The sequence below is a fragment of the Trichosurus vulpecula genome, chromosome 8 (genome assembly GCF_011100635.1).
Source record: "Trichosurus vulpecula isolate mTriVul1 chromosome 8, mTriVul1.pri, whole genome shotgun sequence".
NCBI lineage: Eukaryota > Metazoa > Chordata > Mammalia > Diprotodontia > Phalangeridae > Trichosurus > Trichosurus vulpecula.
The window spans coordinates 38457640-38484042 of record NC_050580.1 but is presented as its reverse complement, the minus strand read 5'-3'; the positions used below and the strand labels follow the sequence as shown (position 1 = coordinate 38484042).

Here is a 26403-nt window from a genome sequence, read left to right as displayed (position 1 = left end):
CAAGATCATGAGGGTTCACTGTCTGATGACTAGGTCTTCTGGTCCAATGCCCTTGGTAATCAGGGAAGGAAACTGACATCTAGTGACCAAGGTCAGAATGGCAACAGGGGGCAGAGGCAGTATGGTATTTCTGCTATTATTCTTAAGTCACTTAACCACCATTTGGCTAAGTTTCCTCATCTGTAAAATTAGGATAATAATACCACATACTTATTCAGATTGTTGTGAAGATTAAATGACATAACAATTAAAAAGCTTTCAGCACAGTGTCTCAGACATAGAAAATGTCAGATAAATATTATTCTTACACAAATGTATATATGTATATATAGAGAGAGAGAGAAAGAGAGAGAGAGAGAGAGAGAGAGAGAGAGAGAGAGAGAGAGAGAGAGAGAGAGGGCACAGGGTGAGGTGAAGATGAAGGGAAGATATCTAAAACAAATAAAATAGAATTAAGGGATGACAGAGGAATATACTGAGAGAGGGAGATAGGGAGAGATGGAATGAGGTAAATTATCTCGTATAAAAGTGGCAAGAAAAAGCAGTTCTGTAGGAAGAGAAGAGAAGTCAGGTGAGGGAGAATGAGTGAATGTTCCTCTCATCGGATTTGACCTGGGGAAGGAATACCATGCATACTCAATTGGGTATCTTACCCCACAGGAAAGAAGAGGGAAGAAGATAAAAAGGGGGGGGGGATGATGGAGGGGAGGACAGATAGGGGTGGAGGCAATCAAAAACAAACACTTTTGGAAGGGGACAGGGTCAAGGGAGAAAATTCAATAAAGGGGGATAGGTTAGGAAGGAGCAAAATATAGTGAGTCTTTCACAACATGAGTATTGTGGAAGGGCTATACATAATGATACACATGTGACCTATGTTGAATTGCTTGACTTCTTAGGGAGGGTGGGTGGGGAGGGAAGAGGGGAGAGAACCTGGAACTCAAAGTTTTAAAAACAGATGTTCAAAAACAAACAAAAAAGTTTTTGCATGCAGCTAGAAAATAAGATACACAGGCATCGGGGTGTAGAAATTTATCTTGCTCTACAAGAAAGAAAGGGAAAAGGGGATGGGAGGGGAGTGGGGTGACAGAAGGGAGGGCTGACTGGGGAATAGAGCAACCAGAATATATGCCATCTTGGGGTGGGCGGGAGGGTAGAAATGGGGAGAAAATTTGTAATTCAAACTCTTGTGAAAATCAATGCTGAAAACTAAATATATTTAAAAAAAAGAATAGAAAGTACTCATGGCTGCAGTCTCAATCTTACATCTGTGGCTGTTTTCCAAGCTAGAATTGAGCTGGTAATCCATGGAGGTCAGTGAGAGAGACAGGTTCAGACTCTGCTGCAGGTGTCATTAGTAGATGAGGGCATATACCAAGGATAGTTGGAGGGTGAGTGTCATCAAGGACTGATACCAGAAAAGGCACCAACGTGAAAGATCAGGGTCAGGAAGACTAAAGCTCAGAAGACATTCAGGGATGTAAAAAAGTTGGGATCATCAAAGGTCTGAGAAAGGAGAAGAGGAAAGGGATAGATAGTGAGGAGGGCTCTGAAGTGCGTGGGCCACTACTCAAAGAGGACACAAAGAAGGCAGGGCATGCCAATGCCTACTTTGCTGCCATCTTCTCTCTCAAAAAGAATGTTATTCAAGGTGGAGAAAGAATAAGCATGGCTAAGAAGTCAATTAAGCCCAAAGTAGCTTAGAAAATGAGAAGATAACACCTATGATGTCAAGTCTGCAGGATCTGATAATCTGAAATCCACCACCACCTCCTCTCAGGCTGAATTTGGATATTTTCTTTCTCCTTATCTCAATACGCATCTACAGGCCAACAGAAAGTTGATTTTTTTTTCTTTTTTAGTTTTTTAATTTAATTTATTTATTTAACATATTTAGTTTTCAGCATTGGTTGATTATTGACAGCCTGTGAACCCCTAAAAGATGAGCTGGATATAATCTTTCCTTGTTTCAACTCTTCCTATATACTTTAGTGCAAGGTTATTGTCAGGGACAGATTCCAAAACCCCTTAATGGCCTCTTGATTGCTAAACTAATGAAAGTTAATGAAAAACTAATTCTGATTTCCTACAAGAGCTACCTATTTATTGGCTGGACATTGCCACCCCTTGTTTTCTACCAATGATTATAAAAGTATGGCAACTGATCTGGTACCTCTGAAAGCTGTAGGACCATCTTTCAGGGCAATGGATCCTTGGGGACTCACTTCTACTGCCCTATTGGCTTGTGTCCTTTTCCTGATCTTCATATCCCTATGGAACCAAGGATTCAAAAAGGGAAAGCTCCCACCTGGTCCCACTCCTCTTCCCTTTATTGGAAACATCCTGCAATTGGATTTCAAGAATATGACTAAAACATTCTCACAGGTAAAGGACTGGATTTTTGGGTTTGGATTCTAGCTGCTTGGGCTGTGAGGTGGTGGTGACGCAAAGACTTCAAAAAATAACTGAATCAGGACTCATGGTGATTTAGTTGTACATCATGGATGGGAAGGATCAAGGGCTCTGTGAGTGATATTTCCATTAGCAATGATGTCAGACATGCATCGATTGTTTTGTCAAAACTTTGGCAGCAGAAAAAATTCAATAATAGAATCAAATATTTACCTTTTGTAATGCATGTACTAGTCTCTGGGAATCAAAGACAAAATTAACCCAGTCAATTAATGAGAACTTCTTCGGTACCTACTATGTGCCAGGCATAGTGTCAACCACAGGAGAGAAACATACAGCGAATGAAGCAATCTAGCTTTGAAATGAAATAATTCCTGTTCTCCAGGAATTCTACTAGAGGGAAACAATACCTTGGTAGATAAGTAACTGGAAGGTAATTAGACTTCAGAGAAAACACTCATAATTGGGGGACATGACACACTGATCCTTTAAAACTTGAATTTTGTGCTTTTATTTGGAAAATAATGTAATCACTATGATTTTAACTCTGTTACACTAAAGATAAAACCTATACAAGTGGTTTTTCAAATTTTTCTTCTCTTCCCTTCTTTCCTTATAATGCAACCATGCTTTAGTTTTATTCAATGTCCCCCAATTGGACCAGAGACTTCTACCATGCCCTCAGATAATTCCAGTACCCCCCAGAGGTGGTATCACCCTCTTTGGGAACTTCTGCCCCTAGACCATTGGCTTTCCTTTCAATGAGGAGCAATCACTGTGGAGAAGGGACCCACTTTCCTCACCACCACCACTACCAATTACTAAACGTTTGACCCTGGTGGGTAAGTAAACATAAGATCCCTGTACTGCTGTTATACCAGAAGCGAGTGAGACACTCCACAGAGTATAAGTTTTAAATGGAGAATTTATTAGCTGGCGGCCACTGGGGCTGCAACCCAAATCAAGGGCCCTGTTTTGAAGTGAAAGGGTAGTTTATATAGAGAATACAGGATTCAGTGGTTAATTATCTCTTGAAATGTCATTTTGCAGACTTGGCATGCCTGTACCTTTTATAACCATGATAAAAGGAAAATCCTTAATAGATTGTAGATACAATATATCAGACAGCTGACTAAGTGTCAACTGAATTGCAACCCAGGATCTCTGTGTCCAGTTTGCCATACATCCCACAGTATGACTCATGAGATAAGAGCTAGGAACAGTTACATAATTCAAAAGAATATCTGGGGCTGAGGCTTTCATCGTTCAAGGCCGTAGGCAGACCGAGGAATGCTCCAGCTGGGTTTGTTGAAGTGAGATCGAGTCGTCTCTCAGCCCACTCAGTTAGACAAAGGAAGATCGTTAGGCTTTTCCTGGTAATTAGCTTACATTCCTTGTAAAAGTCTTAGGGGCCCAGGACACTCGCCAAATGGCAGGAACTCAGTCTGTTTTTTTCTTATGCAGACTGGGGTTTGCAGTTAGAGGCTGGGGGCAGGGTTTTTCTTGCAATAGCTACTCAAGTATTACACTGCCAGCCTAGCCCTGCAGACCACTCTTCCTACCTCTATCCAAACTGCTCCCAACATCAGCCCTTGAAGCAACCTCCTGGCAGTTGCTTCTGAAGTGCTGAAGCCACAGATACTGAAAACTACCACCACAATCCTGGGCACTTTGCAATGGTTGAGTATCAGAAAAGATATGTTTTTTATCAGTGGAATTGACATTATATGTGCTTTATTACCACCAGTTTTGTAAATTTGCCTTAAGAAGCACAAGGCCTTTCTTAGTAATACAGATCTGAAATCTCTTCCTTTCTATTATCTCCACAATACTGAGCACATAGGAAGTACTTAAGGAATTATATTTTTGTTGGTGTTATTAAATTTTATGCTTTTATTTCTTTGTAGCAAACTAATACAGGGTTTTTCTTCAAATACATTAAGCAAGAAATATTGTAGTGACTTCGTTCTTTTAATACATATAAACCCCAAACAATGAATCATAGACTCTGGATTGAAAGGAACTTCACAGGCCATCAAGCCCAACCTTCTCATTTTACAGATTAAGGAAAATAAGTCACAGAGAACCTAAGTGACATACCCAGGGTTACACTGCTAATAAGAGTCTGAGGCAGGAATGAAACCCATTTTACTGGGTATCAAGCCTCTGAAAGCTAAGAAAAAAACAGATGCCCTGGTAGGTAAGCATAGTCTTTTTCCCTACAGTTTTTTTTTTCCTTTGTGTATGTGTATGTATGTATTTTTGACTAACATCCTCCTCTGGCACTTCATTGTAATGAAAGCATCCATAGTGCTTAGCACAGTGCCTAGCATATAGTAGGTACTTAATAAATGCATATTGACTGACTTTGCCAGAGAGTTCAAGCTCCTGAAGGCCCTTCAGAGTTGAAGTCTTTAAAGTACTGGCTCAACAATAGTTTATGAGTTTATCATCTGATGACTGACTTAGTTGAATTCCAAGAGGCTCATCACCCTGTGGCCACCAAGTGATGTATTTCTTTTTTTTTTAATTTTCACATTTTATTATTTAATATTTTTAGTTTTCAACAATGATTTCCACAAGATTTTGAGTTACAAATTTTCTCCCCAATTCTACCCTCTCCCCACTCCAAGACAACATATATTCTGGTTGCTCCATTCCCCAGTAAGTTCTCCCTTCTGTCTCCCTCCTATCCCTTTTCTTTCCCAACCCTTACTTTCTCGTGGGTCAAGTTAGATTTCTATACCCCATTGCCCACATATCTTATTTCCTGCTTGTATGTAAAAATAACATTTCTTCTGCTTTTGCTGCTTTGAGTTTTAATTCTCTCCCTTCTTCCCTCCCCACCCACCCTCCCTAAGGAGGCAAGCAATTCAACATAGGCCACACCTGTATCATTATGCAAAACACTTCCACAGTAGTCATGTTGTGAAAGACTGACTATATTTCCCTCCATCCTATCCTGTCCTCCTTTACTCAGTTTTCTCACTTGACCCTGTCCCTTTTCTTTAATTTCCTTTGGCAAGGAAAAAAGAAAAGTTTATTAAGGATTTGCCATATTGGGTTGTCTTAAGAAATCTCACCATTTGTGTTGCTTTTTTTCACAAGCAGGCTAGATTCAGTCAACTGAGCTAGGTTGAATCTGAGCACCTTCATGGAGGCAAGATGAGACTTGTGCATAGAAAGAGTGTGGGAGGGATTGAGGTGTGGTCCAGTAGTCTGAGGTGACCAGAGGAAGGGTTTAGGGAGGGTCTTGAGAAAGAGTCTAAGGAGGATCTTGATGAAACTGGGGTGACTAGAGGTCAAGACTCCAGGAAACAAAAGAATGGGATTTTGATAGGATTAAGGGTGGGAAGCAGCTGGGCTAGGCCAGAAAGAGATTTGGACCTAGTGATAAGGAAAGGGTTGTGGCCTCAGGGAGGCTAGATCTACTGGGAAGATTCAAAGAGAGTTCAAGGGGTTTCCAAGAGACTTTACCCTCATCATTCTACCTTCAAACAAATGGGACCCAAATTATTTTGGGGTCAGGGATGAAGGTCTCAGCATCTGAAATTGCTTCCTGCTGGCAAGGGGTGTATAACTTTCCCTGCCTCCATGGGTTCAGTTAAAGGGGTATATAGTCTGAGCACTCATCTGGAAGTTGATAATTTGGAGTCTGGAGAGAAACCTTCAGTCTCCATTCTGTAAAGGGCTCAGTGAGAGAGGTGGAGAAAGTGGGAGCATTGCCAAGCCCCAGGCTTTCCCCTCCTTCCATGGCTTAAGAAGACTGGAGGACAGGGTACTGGGAAGGGGCTCTACCACTTTTCCAACCTAGGGGTCCATCCTTCCTCCAATGTTCCTCCTGGTCACATTCTGGCACAATCCTGGAGGCATTGGTCCTGGGGGCTTTCTCTGGGGGGGGGCACTAGAGGGGCATTCCTTGGACCAGTGACCCTCCTTGTGGCATCAAAATGAGGTTTTCCCACTGCCCAAGTAGATAGGCTTCCTCCAAGGGAGTGCCCTGGAAGAACACTCCTTGGGTCTCTTCCTGGCCATGGCAGCAGCCAAGAATTGAGCATGTTCTCTGTCTCTAGCCCTTTCCCTGTGTTTTCTTTCTTCTGCTGCAACCAGATCTCTGTTGTTAAAGACTCCAAAGGCCATCTCCAGTGATTGGGTCTGAGGTGTTTGGGGTCCCATTGCCAATTTCTTCAGTTTCCTCCTAATATCTGGGGCAGACTGATTAATGAAATACATGTTAAGGATTGCCACCCTTTCAATCAAATCAGGTTCCAAATTTGTATACTTCTGGGTTTTCCTTTTCTCCCTGTGTAATCTCCTTAGTTTTTTGAAAATTTGTTTGCTTTTGAAATTCTGTTCTTAGGCCTTCTAACAGGAAAATTACCACACAATCTCCCTTTCCTCTATCCTCACTCTTGTGATACTGGGTCACTATTGAGAACAGCAGCTGTTACTGGGGGGTATTTGTGTGGTCGTTGCTAGCCAGATGATCCCCAAATTTTGGCATGTTCCTGGTTTCTCCTCTTCTCAATGGCACAACAGGTAGAGAAGATGGCATGCAAATCACCCCAAGAAGGCTCAAATTGTAGGGATAGATCCCTAAAACCTTCAGTAAACTTAGTAGGGTCTTCCAAGTATCGCCCCAGTTTATGTTTAACCTGAATGAGATCTGAAATGGTGAATGAAATATGGACTCTAATTGTCCCACTGGGTGAGACAGGTACTTCCCTCAGGGGAAAAAGCCTTGAAGGCATTATGGGAACTGGAACCTGGGGAGAGAGATCTGCTGATCTGTATTAGACTGCAAGACCAGGGGATCTGGCTTGCAAGGGAGAAGATCAGCTGGTACCTGAGAAGGGGTAGGTGTCAGAAGGGGAATTACAGAAGATTCCTGAGGGGGCATCACCTAAGAGAGAGGGACCAGGGGAGAAGTTACTTCTGTGGGGGCAGGGCTCAAGGCTGGAACGAGAATAGGCATTGATTGGGGGGTAGGGGCCATGGTGGTAGATACTGAAGGACCTGAAAGATGGGAAGGCCATGAGGCCAGAAACTGAGTAAGGGTTCATTCAGAGAAAGGGGTGACAGAGGGAGGCACCTCAACAAGACCCTTGGCTGGGACCTGAGCAGGGGTCACCAATGGGGGAGGAGCCATGAGAGGAAATACAGGGTAGGAGACTTGGACTGTGAAGGGGGCAGGAAAACAGAAGGGTTGGGCTAGAGGAAAAGGTAAGGGAAACCAAGGGAAAGAGGGGGTGGCCAAGGAAGGGGGAATACAGGAAACAAGAGTGCTGGGGGAGGTTGGGGAGCAGGAGGAGGGGCTGGGGCTGAAGCCTTGGGGGCCATAAAGAGGGGGTTATCCAAAATGTCCTGTTTACCCCCCATTGACCCTTTGTGGGGCAGCTCTAGATATGAGCAACTTACAGTCTTTTCTGAGAGCAGGGTTCTGAGAGAGCTTAACAAAGGCCATTATGTAGGGAATTTCTCTCCATTTTCCTTATCGGCTGCAGTATAACTCTAGCTTCTAGTCTTGGTTGAAGAAGAACTTGAGATTAGCAGTATTCCAGGTGTCAGGAAACCAAAATGATGAGGTTTGGGGTTGAGGGATGCTAGAGAACCCAAAATTCAAACATGCCGGGTCCTGCTGAATGAATTCTACTCAAGCCTTCTAAGCCAAGGAAAAAGGCAAAGTTTATTAAGAATGTGCCATATTGGGTTGTCTTAAGAAATCCCACCATTTGTGACAATTGTTTTCACAAGCAGGCTAGATTCAGTCAACTGAGTTAGATTAAATCTGAGCTGACCCCATCCATTTTGAAAAATGTTTGCTTTTGATTACCTTGTCCCCCAATTTGCTCTACTTTCTGTCATGCCCCCTTTCCTATCTTCTTCCCCCTACTTTCCTGTGGGATAAGATACCCAGTTGAGTGTGCATGTTATTCCCTCCTTAAGTCAAATCTGATGAGAGCAAGATTCCCTCAGTCCCCCTCACCTGCCCCCTCTTCCTTTCCAACAGAACTGCTTTTTCTTGTCACTTTTATGTAACATAATTTACACCATTTTATCTCTCCCTTTCTCCCTCTCTCAATATATTCCTCTCTCACCCATTAATTTTTTTTCGATATCATCCCTTCATATTCAATGCAACCTGTGCCTTCTGTCTATATATGTGTGTGTGTGTGTGTGTGTGTGTGTGTGTGTGTGTGTGTGTGTGTGTATATATATATATATGTATATGTGTGTGTGTGTCTATGTATATATGTATGTATGTATATGTATATTCCCTTCAACTACCTTAATACTGAGAAAGGTCTCATGAATTACACATATTTTCTTTCCATGTAGGAATGTAAACAAAGCAGTTCAACTTTAGTAAGTCCCTTATGATTTCTCTCTCCTCTTTACCTTTTCATACTTCTCTTGATTCTTTTATTTGAAAGTCAAATTTTCTATTCAGCACCTGGTCTTTTCCTAGAGAAAACTTGAAAGTCCTCTATTTTATTGAAAATCCATATTTTGCCTTGGAGCACTATAATCAATTGTTCTGGGTAGGTGATTCTTAGTATTAATCCTAGCTCCATTGACCTCCAGAATATCATATTCCAACTCCTTATATCCATTATGTAGAAGCTGCTAGATCTTGCGTTATCCTGATTGTGTTTTCACAATACTTGAATTGTTTCTTTCTGGCTGCTTGCAAAATTTTCACTTTGATCTGAAAACTCTGGCATTTTGTGACAACATTCTTAGGAGTTTTCTTTTTGGGATCTTTTTCAAGAGGCAATTGATGGTTGCTTTCAACTTCTTTTTTACCCCCTTGTTCTAGAATATCTGGGCAGTTTTCCTTGATAATTTCTTGAAACATTATGTCTAGGCTCCTTTTTGATCTTGGCTTTCAGATAGTCCAATAATTTTTAAATTATCTCCCCTGTATCTGTTCTCCAGGTCACTGGTTTTCCAATGAGATATTTCACATTGTCTTCCATTTTTTAATTCCTTTGTTTCTGTTTAATAATTTCTTGATTTCTCGTAAAGTCACTAGCTTCCCCTTGCTCCAATCTAATGTTAAGGCAGTATTTTCTTCAGTGGTCTTTTGGACCTCCCTTTCCATTTGGCTAATTCTGCTTTTCAAGGCATTCTTCTCCTCATTCGTTTGTGGAGGTCTTTTGCCATTTCAGTTAGTCTATTCTTCAAGGTGTTATTTTCTTCAGTATTTTTTGGGTCTCTTTTAGCCAGTGGTTGACTTGTTTTTCATGCTTTTCTTGCATCACTCTCATTTCTCTTTCTAATTTTTCCTCTATTTCTCTTACTTGCTTTTCCAAATTTTGAGCTCTTCCATGGCCTGAGACCAGTTCATGTTTTTCTTGGAGGCTTTTGTTGTAGGTTCTTTGACTTTCTTGACTTTTTCTGGCAGTATGTTTTCACCTTCTTTGTCACCAAAAAAAGATTCTATAGTCTGAGTCAGTTTTGCTGAATGTTCATGTTCCCAGCCAACTACTTGAACCTTGAGCTTTTTTTTTCAGGGTACGACTGCTTGTAGAGTAGAAAGTACTTTGTCCCAAGGTTTTGGGAATGTGTTGCTGTTTTCAGAGCTGCTTCTACTCTACTGTCACCACAAGTTCTGACACACTGGTGTTCCTCCTCCCCCGAGAACCACCACCCATGAACAAGATCCAAGCAGGGCAAAGCAAGAGAAACCTGGTCTGTGCCAGCAAAGTACTCCCTACACTCCCGCTGTGATCCGCCAATTGATTCCTCCTGAGTGGGCCTGGGCCCAGAAGCAACCACAGCTGGAGCTGTGGAAGGAGCCACAGGAGCTTCCTGCTGCTGTTGCTGGAGCCCCAGGTTCACCTCCAACATTCCTGGGTCTTGGCCTTGACTGCTTTTACCTCGATCCAATAGTTTTACCACTAACCTGTTCCATTGTCTTTGGCATTTGTGGGTTGAGAAGTCTGGTAACTGCTACAGCTCAGTGATTCATGGCTCTTTGGCCTGCTCTGCCCCATCTCCTCAGAGCCTGGTTTGTCCTGGTGTGTTCCATGATGGGCTGTCCTCTGCTTCCAACATCATGGGATAGACCCTTCTCAGCAACCATCCAGGCTGTCCTTGGATGCAGAACTGCTTCCCTCTGCTATTTTGTGGGTTCAGTAGATCTAGAATTTGTTTATAGACATTTTATAGGTGTTTGGAGGTATTTGGGGGAGAACCTAAGTGAGTCCCTGCTATCCAGCCACCATCTTAGCTCTGCCTTCCCCCCCCCCCCACAAATGATGCATATTTTTCCAATTCATTTTTATTAAGATTTTTTATTTTTAGTTTAAAACACTCAGTTCCAAATGATCCTGAGTTCCAGATTTTCTTCTCCCCCTCCCCCCTCCCTCCCCAGTCCAATACAACTTGTACATATAACTTTGTATTGAAGTTATTTACAAAATAGTCAAGTTTTGAAGAATTATTACCAATTACTGCCAATTCTTTCATGAGAAAGAAGAAACAAAAACAAAACAAAAAAGAGGAAAAAAAGGAGAACAAATAGTTTGCCTCAATCTGCATTCAGCCTCTGTAGATGTTTCTCTGGATGTAGATAGCTCTCTCTGTCCTGAGTCCTTTGGAGTTGTCTTTGAACCTTGTATTGCTCAGAAGAACTAAATCTATCAAGGTTAATCATTGCATCTCCTAGTTGTGCTCCGCTCACTCAGCATTACATTGTGAAGGTTATTTAAGGTTATTATGAAGTGCATATCTTCCCCATTTGTTATAGCACAATAGTATTCCATTACCTTCATATACCACAACTTGTTCAGCCATTCCCCAATAGATGGGCATCCCCTTGATTTCCAATTCCTTGCTACTACAAAAAGAGCTGCAATAAATATTTTTGTACATACGTGTCCTTTTCCCACTTGTGTGATCTCATTGGGATACAACCTTAGAAGTGGTATTGCTGGGTCAAAACATATGAACATTTGTATAGACCTTTGGACATAGTTCCAACTTGCTCTCCAGAATGGCTGGATCAGTTCACAACTCCGCCAGCAATGTAACAGTGTTCTAATTTTGCAATGCCCTCTCCAGCATTTATCATTTTCCTGTTTTGTCATTTTAGCCAATCTGACAAGGGAGATGTGGGGCCTAAGAGTTGTTTTCATTTGCATTTTTCTAATCAGTAGTGATTTCCAGCATATTTTTTTGTGTGTGTATATATATATATATATGTCCTTGGTCATAGTCCCAGCTCCTTTGCCCTTCAGAATATCATATCCCAATTTCTCGTGCCATTTAAAGTAGAAGCTGAAAGATCTTGCGTGATCCTGACTGTAGTTCCACGATATTTGAATTGTTTCTTTTTGGCTGCTTCCAGTATTTTCTCCTTGACTTTGTAATTCTGAAATTTGGCTATAATATTTCTTGGTGTTTTCAATTTGGGATCTCTTTCAGGGAGTGATCAGTGGATTCTTTCAATGAGTATTTCACCCTCTAGTTCTAGGACCTGTGGGCAGTTATCTTTGATAATTTCTTCAAAGATACTGCCAAGGCTCTTTTTTCATCGTGGATTTCCAGTAGACCAATAATTCTTAAATTGTCTCTCCTGGATTTATTTTCCAAGTCAGCTGTTTTTCCAATCAGATATTTCACATTTTTTCTTCTATTTTTTCATTCTTTATATTTTGTTTTACTACTTCTTGGTGCCTCATAGAGTCATTAACTACCAGCTGTTGAATTCTAATATTTAATGACTCGCTGTCTTCATTTTGCTTTTGAGGCTTCTTTTCCAGTTGGTTGATCTTACCTCTCAGGGTGTCATTTTCTCTATTTAGATTCTGAATCTCCATAGACATTTCACCAATCTTATGTTTTAAGGACTTGATTTCATCAGTGTTTTTTTTTTTCATTTTGTTTTTTAACTCCCTAATTTGGTTTTTAAAATATTCCTTTTGGTCTTCCAGTAATGCTTTTTGGGCTTGAGACCAGTTCACACTACTTTTTGAGGTATCAGATGTGGGTATAGTGTCATTGCTATCCTCTTCCAAATTGGTATTTTGATCATGCCTGACTCCATAAAAAGAATCGATGGTCTTTGGTTTTTTTGTGTTCTTCTTCATGTTGGTTAGCTTTTCCCTGGCTTTCCAGTTGATTTCCACTTTTGGGGCTCAGGGCTCTCTGTCCCAGGTTTCTTGTTCTGGGGATTGTGAGTCTAGTTACTAGATCTGTGTTTTATAGCCTTCAGTTTCGTGAGGTATGGGAGAGGGGTCTGGCTACCTGAAGTCTCCTCTTCCCCTGGGGCTGCTCTCCCATACGGTTGCTCTTCAGCAATGGTCTCAGCTGTTTGTCATTTGTGCCAGTGTCTGCCACTTCCCCTGTGGGTGCAAAGGTATGTCTGGGCTCCTGGTGTTGACCCCTGCTGGCTTCGCCCCTTTGGGACTCAGGAACTCCCACTGCTCAGCCACTGAAGCCCAACTTCTGTCTCCTGTATTCCAGCATTTTTTTCCTGAGGAATTCTCTGGGTCAGGGGGGTAGGGATTAGAGCCATTTACCTGTCTATTATGTCTCCTGGAAGTTCAAGAAGACACGTTTATACCTTTGGGCTGCAAGGCTCAGTAGTTGATATTTCACGGTGGTGGCATTGTGCTGCTACCTCTCATCTGTTCCCCAGACTCCCATCATGAGACCTGGGGATCTCCACCAGTTTTGGGTGCCCAGCTTTCTCCCAGTTTGTCTCACTGATTGGTTTCCACAGCTGCTTCAGCTTTGGCGCTTTCAGGAGCAGCTCCCCATGCTGAGCACTCTCCCTGCCTACAGATCTGTCCTGTCAGCCTTTTGGACACCCTGACTTGGAAATTTGCCCCACCCAGATTGCTAGTGGTTTTCAATCCTCTCAAATCTGCTCTGATTCACTTTTTTATAGGTATCTCACAGAGTTTGTGAGAGAGCTCCCCGATGGATTCTTTTGATGATAATTTTACCATCTGGATCTAGGACTTTTGCACAATTTTCTTTAATGATTTCATGGAAAATTCTGTCCAAGCTCTTTTTTTTCCATCATAGCTTTCAGGTATACCAATAATTCTTAGATTGTCTCTCCTGGATCCATTTTCCAGGTCGGTTGTTTTTCCAATTAGATATTTCATATTTTCTTCTAATTTTTCTTTTTTTTAATGAAAAATCATTTATTGAATTCCTACTAAGCTCAGTATTGGGGATGGATGACAACTGTGGAAAGACAGTCTATGGTCAAGTTCACACTTTGGCAAGGGGTGGGGGAGGAGACAACATATTATTAGAGAGTTCAATTGCTGGGTAAATGAAAAGACTTTTAAAAGTTCTAATTCCTAAAAGTCATAAGAATGCACCAGAGGGGAAGATTGCATGGCCCAGACAGGCATCTCTAGATAGCAGTCTGGATGAGCTTATAGGTAGTTTAGGGTAAGAGCTGAGCACATCAGAGTTCAGTTGGATCTGACAGAGATGAGGAATCTGCTTTTCTTTTATTAGCAGTACATGTGAATAATTTCTATAATTGTTTAGAGTATGTTTATAATAATTTCTACTCTAATTAGTAGTACCTATGAACAATTTCTATAATTGTTTATAGCATGTTTATAGTATGAAATATAGCATTTTGTTCATATTATTGAAGAAAAATTAAAATAGCACATAAGATAAACAAAGATAGTCATGGAAGACAGCTACAACACAAGAGGGGGAGAAGGGTAAAGAGATTGATTTGGAGATTATATTGCAGGACTAAAAAGAGTAACACTTTAAATTTCACCCTCTGCAAAGTATTAATTGAGTCTTCTCCCTTCTTTCTAGTTGCTTCTCTGGCTAATCTTTGAGCTTCAGTATTGCCTTCAACTTTTGAACCAGCAGGTACATACTTCCACTCAACATTCATGTCCTGAGTCATAGTATCCAGCTTAGCGAATTGGTCTTTGTGGACTATTTCTTTATTTTTACTTGTTTTCCAGCCATTTTCTTTCCAATTGTGAATCCATTCATTCATGCCTTTGGTGACAAGTTGATTATCTGTTTACACAGTGAGTGTGTCCTTATTTTGGGCCTTTTCTTGCTTGATCACTTTTGTAGCTGCTTCTAATGATGCTCTTTGGTACTACTTATGTTTAGATCATGGTCAGGTCCCCAGAAGACAAAAATACCTCCTTGCGCTCCTTCTCTTCCATTATTTTTGCAGGCACCCTTGACATACACAGTGTTAGGGTCTGATGCCTGGTATGATTGTCCGTATGGGCTTTCAGAGCCTCTAGTCTCCCAGTCATACTCATAGCTCCTTGGATTGTGTTTCCAACTCATCTCCAGTGTCTCCAAAGTCTTGGTGAAAAAAACTGTTTTTTCACTCTTTAGGTTTTGTTTGACTGATTCTTGATGTCTCATAGAGTCATTAGCTTCTACTTGCCCAATTCTAATTTTTAATGTTTTGTTTTCTTCCTTTATATTCTCTATCTCCTCTTCAGTTTGGTTGATTTTACTTTTCAATGAGACATTTTCTCCATTTATATTCTGATTGTCCTTAACCAATTCCCTAATTTTACCTTTTACAGATTTGTTTTCCTCTTTGAATTTTTTCCCATTTTTTCCATTTTTTCTTTTGACTCTGTACTTTGCTTTTTAAGGTCATCCTTCAGTTCTTCCAGGAATGCTTTTTGGTCTGGAGACCAGTTCACTTTCCCTTTTGAGGTTTCAGATGTGGGTGTAGTGCACAGACAAGAGCTGAGACCAACTCTGCTGTAGAACAGTCCTGGGGAAGAGGAGACCCTCCCCCTGCAGCAGCCAGATCACCCCTTTCCTCTACCTAATGAAGCCAGAGGCCATAGAAGGTAAAGCCAGTGAACAGAACCACATATTCCAACCCAAGAAACTTGCAACAGAGCCCTCTGAGCCTCAGAAATGGAGATCCACTTTAGAAGCCAGGAGGAAACAAAACACCATGAAAAAACACGCAAAGAAGCCAAAGACAATTGATTCATATTATGGAGATGGGGAAGACCAAAATAACAGTTCAGAAGAGAACAGTGTGGAAATGATATTTTTAACCATTCTTTCAATGGCCTCCAAGTTCAGTCCCCTGCTTCTAGTATTTCTCCTTGATGGTGAGCAATTGATCGATAAAAAGCTATCATTGAGGACATACCATGTTCCAGGACCTGTGCTAGTTCCTAAGGATACAAAGACACAAGAAAAATGATCCCTGTCCTCAAGGATTTCACATTTGAATGAGTCAAAACCACATATGCACAAATACATACTCAAATGACCTCATGACTTAGGTGCTGATGTATGTAGCCCTACATTTGTGTTTCACTACAACGGTACAATAATTTTGTGTTCATTGTATCCTCATAGAACTCAGAGAGCTTTTGCAGGCATCCTTTAAGGTCAAAGTTTCTGTTGTGTATTCAAATTGGGTTAGTAAGCCAATGGGGAAATGTGAGAATTTGCAAAGTAAACATGCAAAATATGTTGAAAATAAATGTAAGGTAATATTTGGAGGGGAAGGGACTAATCTTACTGGCTGGGGGAGGGGTCAGGAAAGATCTTGTACAGAAAGTGGCACTTCAGCTAGACTTTGATGGAAACTAGGTATTCTAAGAATCAGAAGAAAGGAAGGAGTGCATCGAGGGCATAGGGCTGGCAAAAGCCTTGCAAAAGCAAGGTTGTGGGAGATAGAACATTACGTGAGAAAGAGCAAGAAAGCGAATTTGTCTAAACCATGGAATAAATTAAGAGGAATAATAACATCAGAAAAGTTCTAGGAAGCTTGTGAAGGGCTTTAAATGCCAAAGAAGTGTACATTTGGTCCCAGATGTAATAGGGAACCACGGAAGTTTGTTGATCAGGGGATTGAAATGGTATGACCTGTACCTATACAGTGGCATCTTCACCAGAAATTACAAGGTTTGGAGGTGGGTATGTATTTAGGTGAAGGATGATGATTTCTATTTTGTTCTTATTGAGTGTGGGATGCCTGTGGAAGTTTAAGAGAGAGAGTAGGGCAAAATGTATAGATCTGGGAGTTATCTCTATGGTAATAATGATATTACTAAGCTAGAGTACAGATAGAGAAGATGGCCCAGGACTGAACCATGAGGAAAACTCATAGTTCAATATGGACTATGATTGAGCAGGGGAGACTGATAAAGAGTAATATAACAGGTAAGAGGAAATGAGACAGAGAGGCAGACACACATACACACAGGCACAGAGACAGAGAGAGAGTGATACAAGAAGCCCAGAGAGAGCATAGTGTCACATGCTGTAAAGAGTTATAAAAGAATGTGGATTGAGATAAGAGCATCAGATTTGGCAATAAAGAGAACATTAGCAACTTTGGAGTCATAAATTGGAATTTAACTAGTTATTACTGAAGAATTACTACAAAAATTTAAGAAATGAGAGGAGCAGCAAATAAGAGTAGATAACATTTGTTAAGAGATGGCAATCTCCTACGCAATGGGTATACCTTTTTCTATGTCTTCCTTTAAATCTTCCATGGGTCTTCTACCCAACATCTACCTGAGGGCCTTTTTACAATCCCTTTACAGCAGATAGGTACCAATGGAGCACAAAGGGAGGCTCTACTTGAAAAAAATACGATGCCACATAATGACAGGGATTCCCAAGGAGCAAACCAAAAGGAATGAGAATACTACTTTGTTGTCCCATAGCTTATGCCTTTATATACCCAGAATTCATTAACAACTCATGGTCTCATTCATATAGCTACTGGCATGTTATGAAGCAGTTATGGTAATGAATTCCAACATTCTTAAGTTTCACCTGAACTTCATCCTGTTTCTTGGCATTCTTTTCACAGCTGGCTGAAACATATGGCCCCATCTATACTCTTTATTTTGGAACCCAACGTATTGTGGTGTTACATGGATATAATATTGTCAAGGAAGCTCTAATTGATCAAGGAGATATTTTTATGGCAAGAGGAGATGTACCAATATTTGAAGATTTTGCCAAAGGAAAAGGTAAGTTTTGTTTACTCAAGAGTCACAGAAAAGCAAAATATATGGCAGAGTATATCCAGTAGAGTATACTCCTCTGGAGTATGGTTACTGGTTTCATTTTTATTATTTTATTCCCATCACCTAGCACAAGACATTTATGTGGTAGGTACCTGATACCTACCACGATGCCCTTGCATTTTGGGTTGAATTGAATAAAATTAAACTTGATCAATGAACTAATCCTGAAACTCTATAGCTACCACACCCCTCTGCCTACCTCCAATATCAGAGTGACCAATGTCACATTCTTTTCCTTTGTCTAGGAGTTATTTTCAGTCATGGAGAGAGGTGGAAACAAATCCGTAGATTTTCTCTCATGACGTTAAGGAACTTTGGGATGGGGAAGAGAAGCATTGAAGAGAGAGTTCAAGAAGAAGCCCAAAGCCTGGTGGAGGAGCTCAGGAAAACAAACGGTTGGTTTTCAGTTCTTTCTACCTGGTCATGCGAGGTTGAACTGCTGACTCATCTTCTGTCCTAAATGCTACTTGCTTACTTATATTGCATTTTAAAAGTCTCTCCTTTCATCCACTGACCAGGTAATAACTATGCTGGGCCAGAGAACTCCCTTCTTTTTTCTTACACTAAGGTAGTATAAGCACATTTAACATCCCTATATGCAGTAAAAGAGATTTTGCAGATGAACAATATTCATTAGCCATTAAAGAACTAGGCACCATATCCAGGTATGAGTAGAAGAGATGCCCAGACCCTATCTGATCAGAAATATTTCTGTTGCAGTTGGTTCCCCCTCACACCCATTTGATATTTTTTCCACCCTAGGTCATCCCACTGATCCTACCTTCATCCTTGGCTGTGCCCCATGCAATGTGATCTGCTCTATCCTCTTCCGGGATCGATTCAAGTATAATGACAAGAAATTTCTATATCTGATGAAGTTGTTAAATGAAAACTTTCATCTGTTGAACACACCATGGACGCAGGTAAGGCCAGAGCTCCCTTCTTATCCTGTGGGTGTTTGCCAATTTAGGGTTAGATTTGAGAAGACTTATGGAACTCTTGTGATTTGTGCAGAGTAGCTTACTACTCCCAAGTGTTCAAAAAAGCAGTTCTTTGACTTTACCTTGGATTGAGGGATCCCAAGATCAGGGGATTTAGAGACAGAAAGGAATTTAATGAATGGGGGGGGATAGACATGGAATCAGGAAGAACGAGTTTGAGACCTATCTCAGGCCTTTACATTAGCATGGCTCTTGGAAAGTCACTTTACTTGTCTCATCCTCAATTTCTTTATCAATAAAATGGGGACAATAATAGTACCTACCTACCAAAGCTGTTGTGTGACTCAAATGAGCTAATATATATAAAGCACATTAGGCATATGATTTTCTACATAAATGCTAGTTATTTAAGCTATTATTGATGTTATTATTGCTGCAGAGAGTAGGAAACAGAGGTACAGAGAAGTGACATGATTTATCAGAGTTCACTGTCAATGTCACAGAACATGAATAATGACCCAGCTCTTCTGACCTTCAAGTCCAATCATCTGTCTATTTAAACATTCTCTGCCAAAGAATGAAATATCACCTTCACACAAGACAGATGTGAAGTAATTTAGCAAGAAAGATGAATCTTTGACATCTCTAAGTTCTTTTGCTGATTTTGTGAATTTCTGCGCCATGGTCAGCACGAGCCTCCTTACTCTTGGCAAGAAGAGTGAGTAGTGATCAATTTAGGAAACAATGGCTTAGTTTCCTTCTTTATTTTATACGATCCAGAAACTATTCTGCTTTTGAGTCACAACCCTCCTTCTTTTTGTCTGATAACCATCAATGCCAGTTAGAGAATGGAAGTATCTTGGTTTGGGGCTACAGAGATAAACAGGCTAGACTTTTCCAAAAGGTAGAAAACACTATATTGTTTGTCTGGCATTCTAGACCCTCCAAATCTGGTATCCCCTCAGTTCTTTAGCTTGATATACTTACTACTCAAGTTCATGTACTGTATGACTGTCCCAGAGTCTGGGACATTCTCTGTCCCAGAGTCAAACTCTGTCCTAATTTGACATTCTGGCTTTGTTTTCCCTGTCCCCTATTCTTTGTGTGTCTTTCAGGTACCCTTTTGACATGTTAAATTTCTACCCATCCATTAAAATCCAACTCAAATGCCACCTCCTTCATGAAATGTATCTTGTTCTCTGAAATTAGCAGTGATCTCATGGTACTGGATGTCCATTGGGATTTTATTTACATCCTTCTGATTCACCAATTATACGTTATTTATTTAAGACTTATATTTATGTGTTTACCTTATTCCTCTTCTAGAAAATAAACTTCATGTGAGCAGGCATTATATCTTTTATAAGTATTTTATCTTTCTGAACACCTCACATTCTGCTCTACATTGATTAAGTACTTTATACCTATCCATTGAATTCACCTAAATGGAATAGTAATTGATTAGCAGAAACTCATTCAGTTGAACTTATAGTGAGAAAGCTCATTATAAAGCATACCCTCTGATTTCCCTTCCCACAAACACACAAAAAAGTGGAAAGCAATGGCCTAGCTTCTCTTGAAAGCCTTTTGACAGTGCTAAGAGTTTCCAGATCCTTTGATAGCCCAGGATCACCTCCATGCCAGGATTAGGCATAATAGGAGGACTTTAGTGTAGGAAACTTACCCATTACTACTTAACCCCAAACTGGCTTTTTAGTTAGTAACCACAGCAAAGTCACTAGTTGTAACAGAAACTCACCTAATTCATCAACATTTCTGTATACTATTAATAAGGGAAAAAAGAAGAGAAGAGAAAAACATTTCATTAAAAACTATAGAAATACTTGGGAGTCTGCTTATGAACATGCACATAGGACCTTTTTAAATACAACTACAGAGTTCTGTTATGTGGAAATGAATAATTAAAGAATCTTAATTGATCAGAGGCAGGCTGAACAAATATAATAAAAATAGCAATATTTGATTCATTTACTTATGAATGCCACACAAATCCAAAGATTATTTGACAGAATTAGAAAAAAATGATAAAATTCAAGAAGCTCAAGGAAATTATGAAAAAAAATGGAAGAAGAAGAGAGCCTAGCAGGACCAGATCTCAAAATGATGTTATATTTAAAAATAGATAAATAGACCAATTAAATTGATGGGGTATACTACAAATAGAAATGACATTAACTGGCAACCTAAACTCCAGCTCCTGGGGCTTGAACTCACTATCTGACAAAAACATGTTGGAGAAACTAGGAATTATTCTGGCAAAAGTAGTTAAGACCAAGAGCTCATACTTCATATACGAAGATTAGCTTCAAATTATATTTGACATATATGAAAGATCACACCACATACAACTTAGAAATAAAAGGAAGAAGTTATCTTCCAGATGTATTAATATGGAGAGTTCATGATAAAACAATAAAGTTAGAGAACCACAGAAGATAAGAGGAGCAATTCTGATATGTAAAAGTGAAAATTGTTAGCACAAATAAAACCATTGCAACTACAATTAGGAAGGAAAAAGTAACTTGGTGGAAAATATTTGAAATATTTTTCTCTGATAAAGTTACTCTTGACAAAATTTGTAAGGAATCAATTCAAATTTTTTGTAACAATTTTCTAACTGATAAGTGGACAAAAGATATGAACAAGCATTTCTCAAAGGAAGACATCCAAATAACAAGCAGCCATCTGAAAAATTTGTTACAAATCATTAATAATCAGAAGAAGTAAACATTGAAGCAAATATTACTCTCATTTGGAAAAGTTGATAAAATAATAAAATGATAAATATTTGTGGAGCTACATAAAAGCTGGCATATTAATATAATGTTGGTGAAGTCATTCTGGAAATCATTTGAAAGTGTGCCTCAAAAGTCATTAAACTGTATACCATTGCAACCACCAATTCCTCTCTTAGTTTTAATCCCTATAGACATCAGAGAAAAATAAAAAGGCATTCATATTTTCAAAAACATAGTAGGTTTTTGTCGTTGTAATGATCTGGAAGTTGGGTGGTAAGCATCAGTTTTGAGATGAATGGAAAACTGTGTTATATTAATTTCATGGAATACTATTTTACTTAAAGAAATAAGGAAATCGGGGGCGGAGCCAAGATGGCCGCATGAAGGCAGCCTCTTACCGGAGCTCTCTCACAAGGTCTGTCAGATTCCTAAAAAAAAGTGAATTTGAGCAGATTTGAGAGAGTCAGAAACCGCGAGCAGTGTGCGTGGGACAAATTTCCGAGCCGGGAGAGTCTGAAAGGCTGGAGGCATGAACCTGTAGGCTTGGAGAGGGCTCAGTTCGGAGCCGCTGCAGACCAAGGCGGAAGCAGCTGGCCAGGAAATCCACGTGGGAGACGGGCTGGGAGAAATTTGGGCACCCGAAACCGGCGGAGATCCCCAGGCCTCCCAACACATGATGGCAGTCTGTGGAAGCAACGAGAGGCAGCACAACGCCACCCATGAAACACCGTATCCAGAAGTTTGCAGCCCAAACGTATTAAACGCGGCTTCTTGAACTTCCAGGAGTTCTTAATGCCCAGGTAAACAGCTCTAATCCCTCCCCTCCCCACCCAGAGAATCCCTCGGGGGAAAAAAAAAGAACGCTGGAACTGAGCAGAAAGTAGTGGGGCTTCAGTGGTTAAATAGCAGAAGTTCATTAGTCCCATAGGGGCAGAGTGGGCAGGGGTCAATGCCAGGAGCCCAGACATAACCTTGCTCCCCCAGGGGAAGTGCCAGACATCAGCTCAAACAACAAACAGCTGAGACCATTGCTGAAAAGCAAGTGCTGGAGAGCACCCACAGGGAGTGAGACTCCAGGGAGCCAGACCCCTCCCCCACACCTCAGGAAAATGAAGGTTATAATTCTAGACTCACAACCCTCAGACTAAGAAAGCTGGGACAGAAAGCCCTGAGGCCCACAGATAGAAATTCGTTGTAAAGCCAGCAAAAGGCAAACCAACATGAAGAAGAACACAAAAAAACCGAGGACAATAGATTCTTTTTATGGAGACAGGCAGGATCAAAATACAAATATGGAAGAGGGAACTAACGATACTGTAGATATATCAGATACCTCAAAAGCTAATATGAACTGGTCTCCAGCCCAAAAAGCACTGCTGGAAGAGCTAAAGGAGGATTTTAAAAACCAAACTAGGGAGCTAAAAGAAAATATGTAAAAAATGGAAAAAAAAATTCACTGATGAAATCAAGTCTCTAAAGAATAAGATTGGCGAAAAGGATATGGAGATTCAGAATCTAGAGAGAAAAGGACACACTGAGAGGCAAAATCAACCAATTGGAAAAGGAGACTCAAAAGCAAAATGTAAACACTAACTCATTAAAAATTAGACTTGAGCAAGTGGAAGCTAATGAATCTATGAGGCACCAAGAAGTAATAAAACAAAACGTAAAGAATCAAAAAATAGAAAAAAATGTGAAATATCTGATTGGCAAAACAACTGACCTGGAAAATAGATCCAAGAGAGACAATTTGAGAGTTATTGGTCTACCGGAAATCCACGATGAAAAAAAGAGCCTTGACAGTATCTTCGAAGAAATTATCAAAGACAACTACCCAGAGGTCCTAGAACCAGAGGGCAAAATAGTCATTGAAAGAATTCACCGATCACCCCCTGAAAGAGATCCCAAACTGAAAACACCAAGAAATATTATAGCCAAATTTCAGAGCTATAAACTCAATGAGAAAATACTGCAAGCAGCCAAAAAGAAGCAATTCAAATATCGTGGCACTACAGTCAGGATCACGCAGGATCTCTCAGCTTCCACATTAAAAGACAGGAGAAATTGGAATATGATATTCCGAAGGGCAAAGGAGCTGGGACTACAACCAAGGATCAACTACCCAGCAAAACTAAGCATAATTTTCCAGGCAAGGTGATGGACATTCAATGAAATAAGGGAATTCCAGACCTTCCTGATGAAAAGGCCAGAACTCAATGGAAAATTTGATCTCCAAATACAAAACTCAAGAGAGACATAAAAAGGTAACCAGGGGGAAAAACCCCACAAACCTTAGTAACCAATAAGGGCAGGTTGTTTACATCTTTATGTGGGATTATATCATCTTATGTATGTTTTTTATGTGTATATATGTATATATACATATATAAGTCATTCTTGTGAATGGTACAGCTATTGTGACAAATGAAAGGGATATACATAGGTTGTGAATGCCTGTATAAATTAACTGATGTAAAGATATAAAATATAAATAAGAGATATAAAGGGAGGGCTATGAGGGAAGCAGTAAGGAGGTAGTAGAAAAGGGTAAATTACACCAAATGAAGTGGCACAAAAACATATTATAGTAGAGGGAAAGAAGGGAGGGAGAAGAGCAGTATTTGAGCTTTACTGTCATCTGATCTAGTTCAAGAAGGGAATAACAAATTCTGATAAGTTTAGAAATCTAACTTGTCCTACGGGAAGTGGGAGGGTAAGGGGGGAAAAAGGGAGCGGAGTGGTCAGAAGGGAGAGGAGAAGTAGCAAGTGAGTAATGGTAAGATAATGGAGGGGAATAAAGAGGGTGGGTTAACTGAGGAAAGTGGCGGTCAAAAGTAAAACTTTGTTGAGAAGGAGAAGGGGAAAGGGAGAAATAAAAGCATAAACAGGGGGAATTAGGATGGAGAAAAAGACACAGATAGAAATCATAACCCTGAACGTGCAGGGGATGAACATTCTCACAAAACAGAAGCAGATAGCAGAATGGATTAAAAGCCATAATCCTACAATATGATGTTTACAAGAAACGCATTTGAAACAGGGGGATACACATAGGGTTAAGGTAAAAGGCTGGAGTAAAATATATTGTGCCTCAGCTAAAGTAAAAAAAGCAGGTGTAGCAATCTTAATCTCAGACAAAGCAAAAGTAAAGATAGATCTCATTAAAAGAGATAAGGAAGGACATTATATCCTGCTAAAAGGCACCATAAACAATGAAGCAATATCATTGCTTAACATATATGCACCAAGTGGTAAGGCATACAAATTCTTAGAGGAGAGGTTAAGGGAGTTACAGGAAGAAATAGACAGCAAAACTATAATATTGGGAGACCTCAACCTCCCCCTTTCTGAACTTGATAAATCTAACCTCAAAATAAATAAGAAAAAAGTTAAGGAGGTAAACAGAATTTTAGAAAAGGCACATATGATAGACCTCTGGAGAAAACTGAATGGGGATAAAAGGAATATACTTTCTTCTCAAAAGTACATGGCACATACTCAAAAATTGACCATGTACTAGGGCATAAAAACCTCACAATCCAGTGCAGAAAAGCAGAAACAGTCGATGCATCCTTTTCAGATCATGATGCAATAAGAATCATTTTTAATAAAGTACCACAGAAAAATAAGCTAAAAACTAATTGGAAACTAAATAATTTAATTCTAAAGAGTGAGTGGGCCAAAGATCAAATCAGAGAAACAATTAATAATTTCATTCAAGAGAATGACAATAATGAAACAACATACCAAAACTTATGGGATGCAGCAAAAGCATTTGTTAGGGGAAGTTTTATATCTCTAAATGCTTACATGAATAAAATAGGGAAAGAGGAGATCAATGATCTGGGCAGACAGCTGAAAAAGCTAGAAAAAGAGCAAATTGAAAACCCCCAATTAAATACCAAATTAGAAATAATGAAAATCAAAGGAGGGATTAATAAAATTGAAACCAAGAAAACTATTGAATTAATTAATAAAACAAAGAGCTGGTTTTATGCAAAAACCAATAAAATTGATAAACCTTTGGCCAATTTGATTAAAAAAAAGAAGAAAATCAAATCACCAGTATAAAAAATGAAAAGGGTGAGGTCACCTCTAATGAAGAGGAAATCAAAACAATAATTAGGAATTATTTTGCCCAACTGTATGCACATAAATCTGACAGCCTTAGAGATATGGATGAATATCTACAAAAACATAAACTGCCCAGGCTAACAGAGAAGGAAGTGAAATTTCTTAATAACCCCATATCAGAAAAAGAAATTGAGCATGCCATCAATGAACACCCTAGGAAAAAATTTCCAGTTCCAGATGGTTTTACATGTGAATTCTATCAAACATTTAAAGAACAACTAATTCCAATACTTTGTAGACTATTTGGGAAAATAGGTGAAGAAGGAGTCCTACCAAATTCTTTTTATGACACAAATATGGTACTAATACCCAAACCAGGTAGAGTTAAAACAGAGAAAGAAAATTATAGACCAATTTCTCTAATGAATATTGATGCAAAAATTTTAAATAAAATATTAGCAAAAAGATTGCAGCAACTCATTACGAGAATAATACACTATGACCAGGTAGGACTTATTCCAGGCATGCAAGGCTGGTTCAATATTAGGAAAACTATTAGCATAATTGACCATATCAACAACAAAACTAGCAGAAACCACATGATCATCTCAATAGACGCAGAAAAAACCTTTGACAAAGTACAACACCCATTCCTATTAAAAACACTAGAAAGCATAGGAATAAGTGGAACATTCCTCAAAACTATAAATAGCATCTACCTAAAACCATCGACAAGCATTATTTGTAATGGGGATAAACTAGATGCATTCCCAATAAGAACGGGGGTGAAACAAAGATGTGCATTATCACCCCTATTATTCAATTTGGTACTAGAAAAATTAGCTGTAGCAATAAGAGAAGAAAAAGAAATTGAAGGAATTAGAATAGGAAAAGAAGAAACTAAATTATCACTTTTTGCAGATGATATGATGATTTATCTAGAGAATCCTAGAGAATCAAGTAAAAAACTACTTGAAATAATAAACAACTTTAGCAAAGTTGCAGGATATAAAATAAACCCACAGAAATCCTCAGCATTCCTATACATTACTGACAAAGCCCAACAGCAAGAGATAGAAAGAGAAATTCCATTTAAAGTTACTGAAGGCACTATAAAATATTTGGGAGTCTATTTGCCAAGACAAACCCAGGGCCTATATGAACATAACT

At 39.6% G+C, this 26403-nt stretch overlaps 1 protein-coding gene across 1 annotated transcript in view; it reads left to right on the top strand.

Annotated features, from left to right (window-relative positions):
- The first annotated feature begins 2139 nt into the window (after window positions 1-2139).
- The window catches only part of LOC118828051 (cytochrome P450 2C23-like), a 37573-nt gene continuing 13309 nt past the window's right edge, over window positions 2140-26403 (top strand). Inside the window, exons 1-4 of the mRNA XM_036734436.1 lie at window positions 2140-2385; window positions 17240-17402; window positions 17705-17854; window positions 18222-18382. Of these exons, the coding sequence (XP_036590331.1) occupies window positions 2155-2385; window positions 17240-17402; window positions 17705-17854; window positions 18222-18382 (705 nt within the window). The 5' untranslated portion in view covers window positions 2140-2154. The remainder of the gene's footprint in view (window positions 2386-17239; window positions 17403-17704; window positions 17855-18221; window positions 18383-26403) is intronic.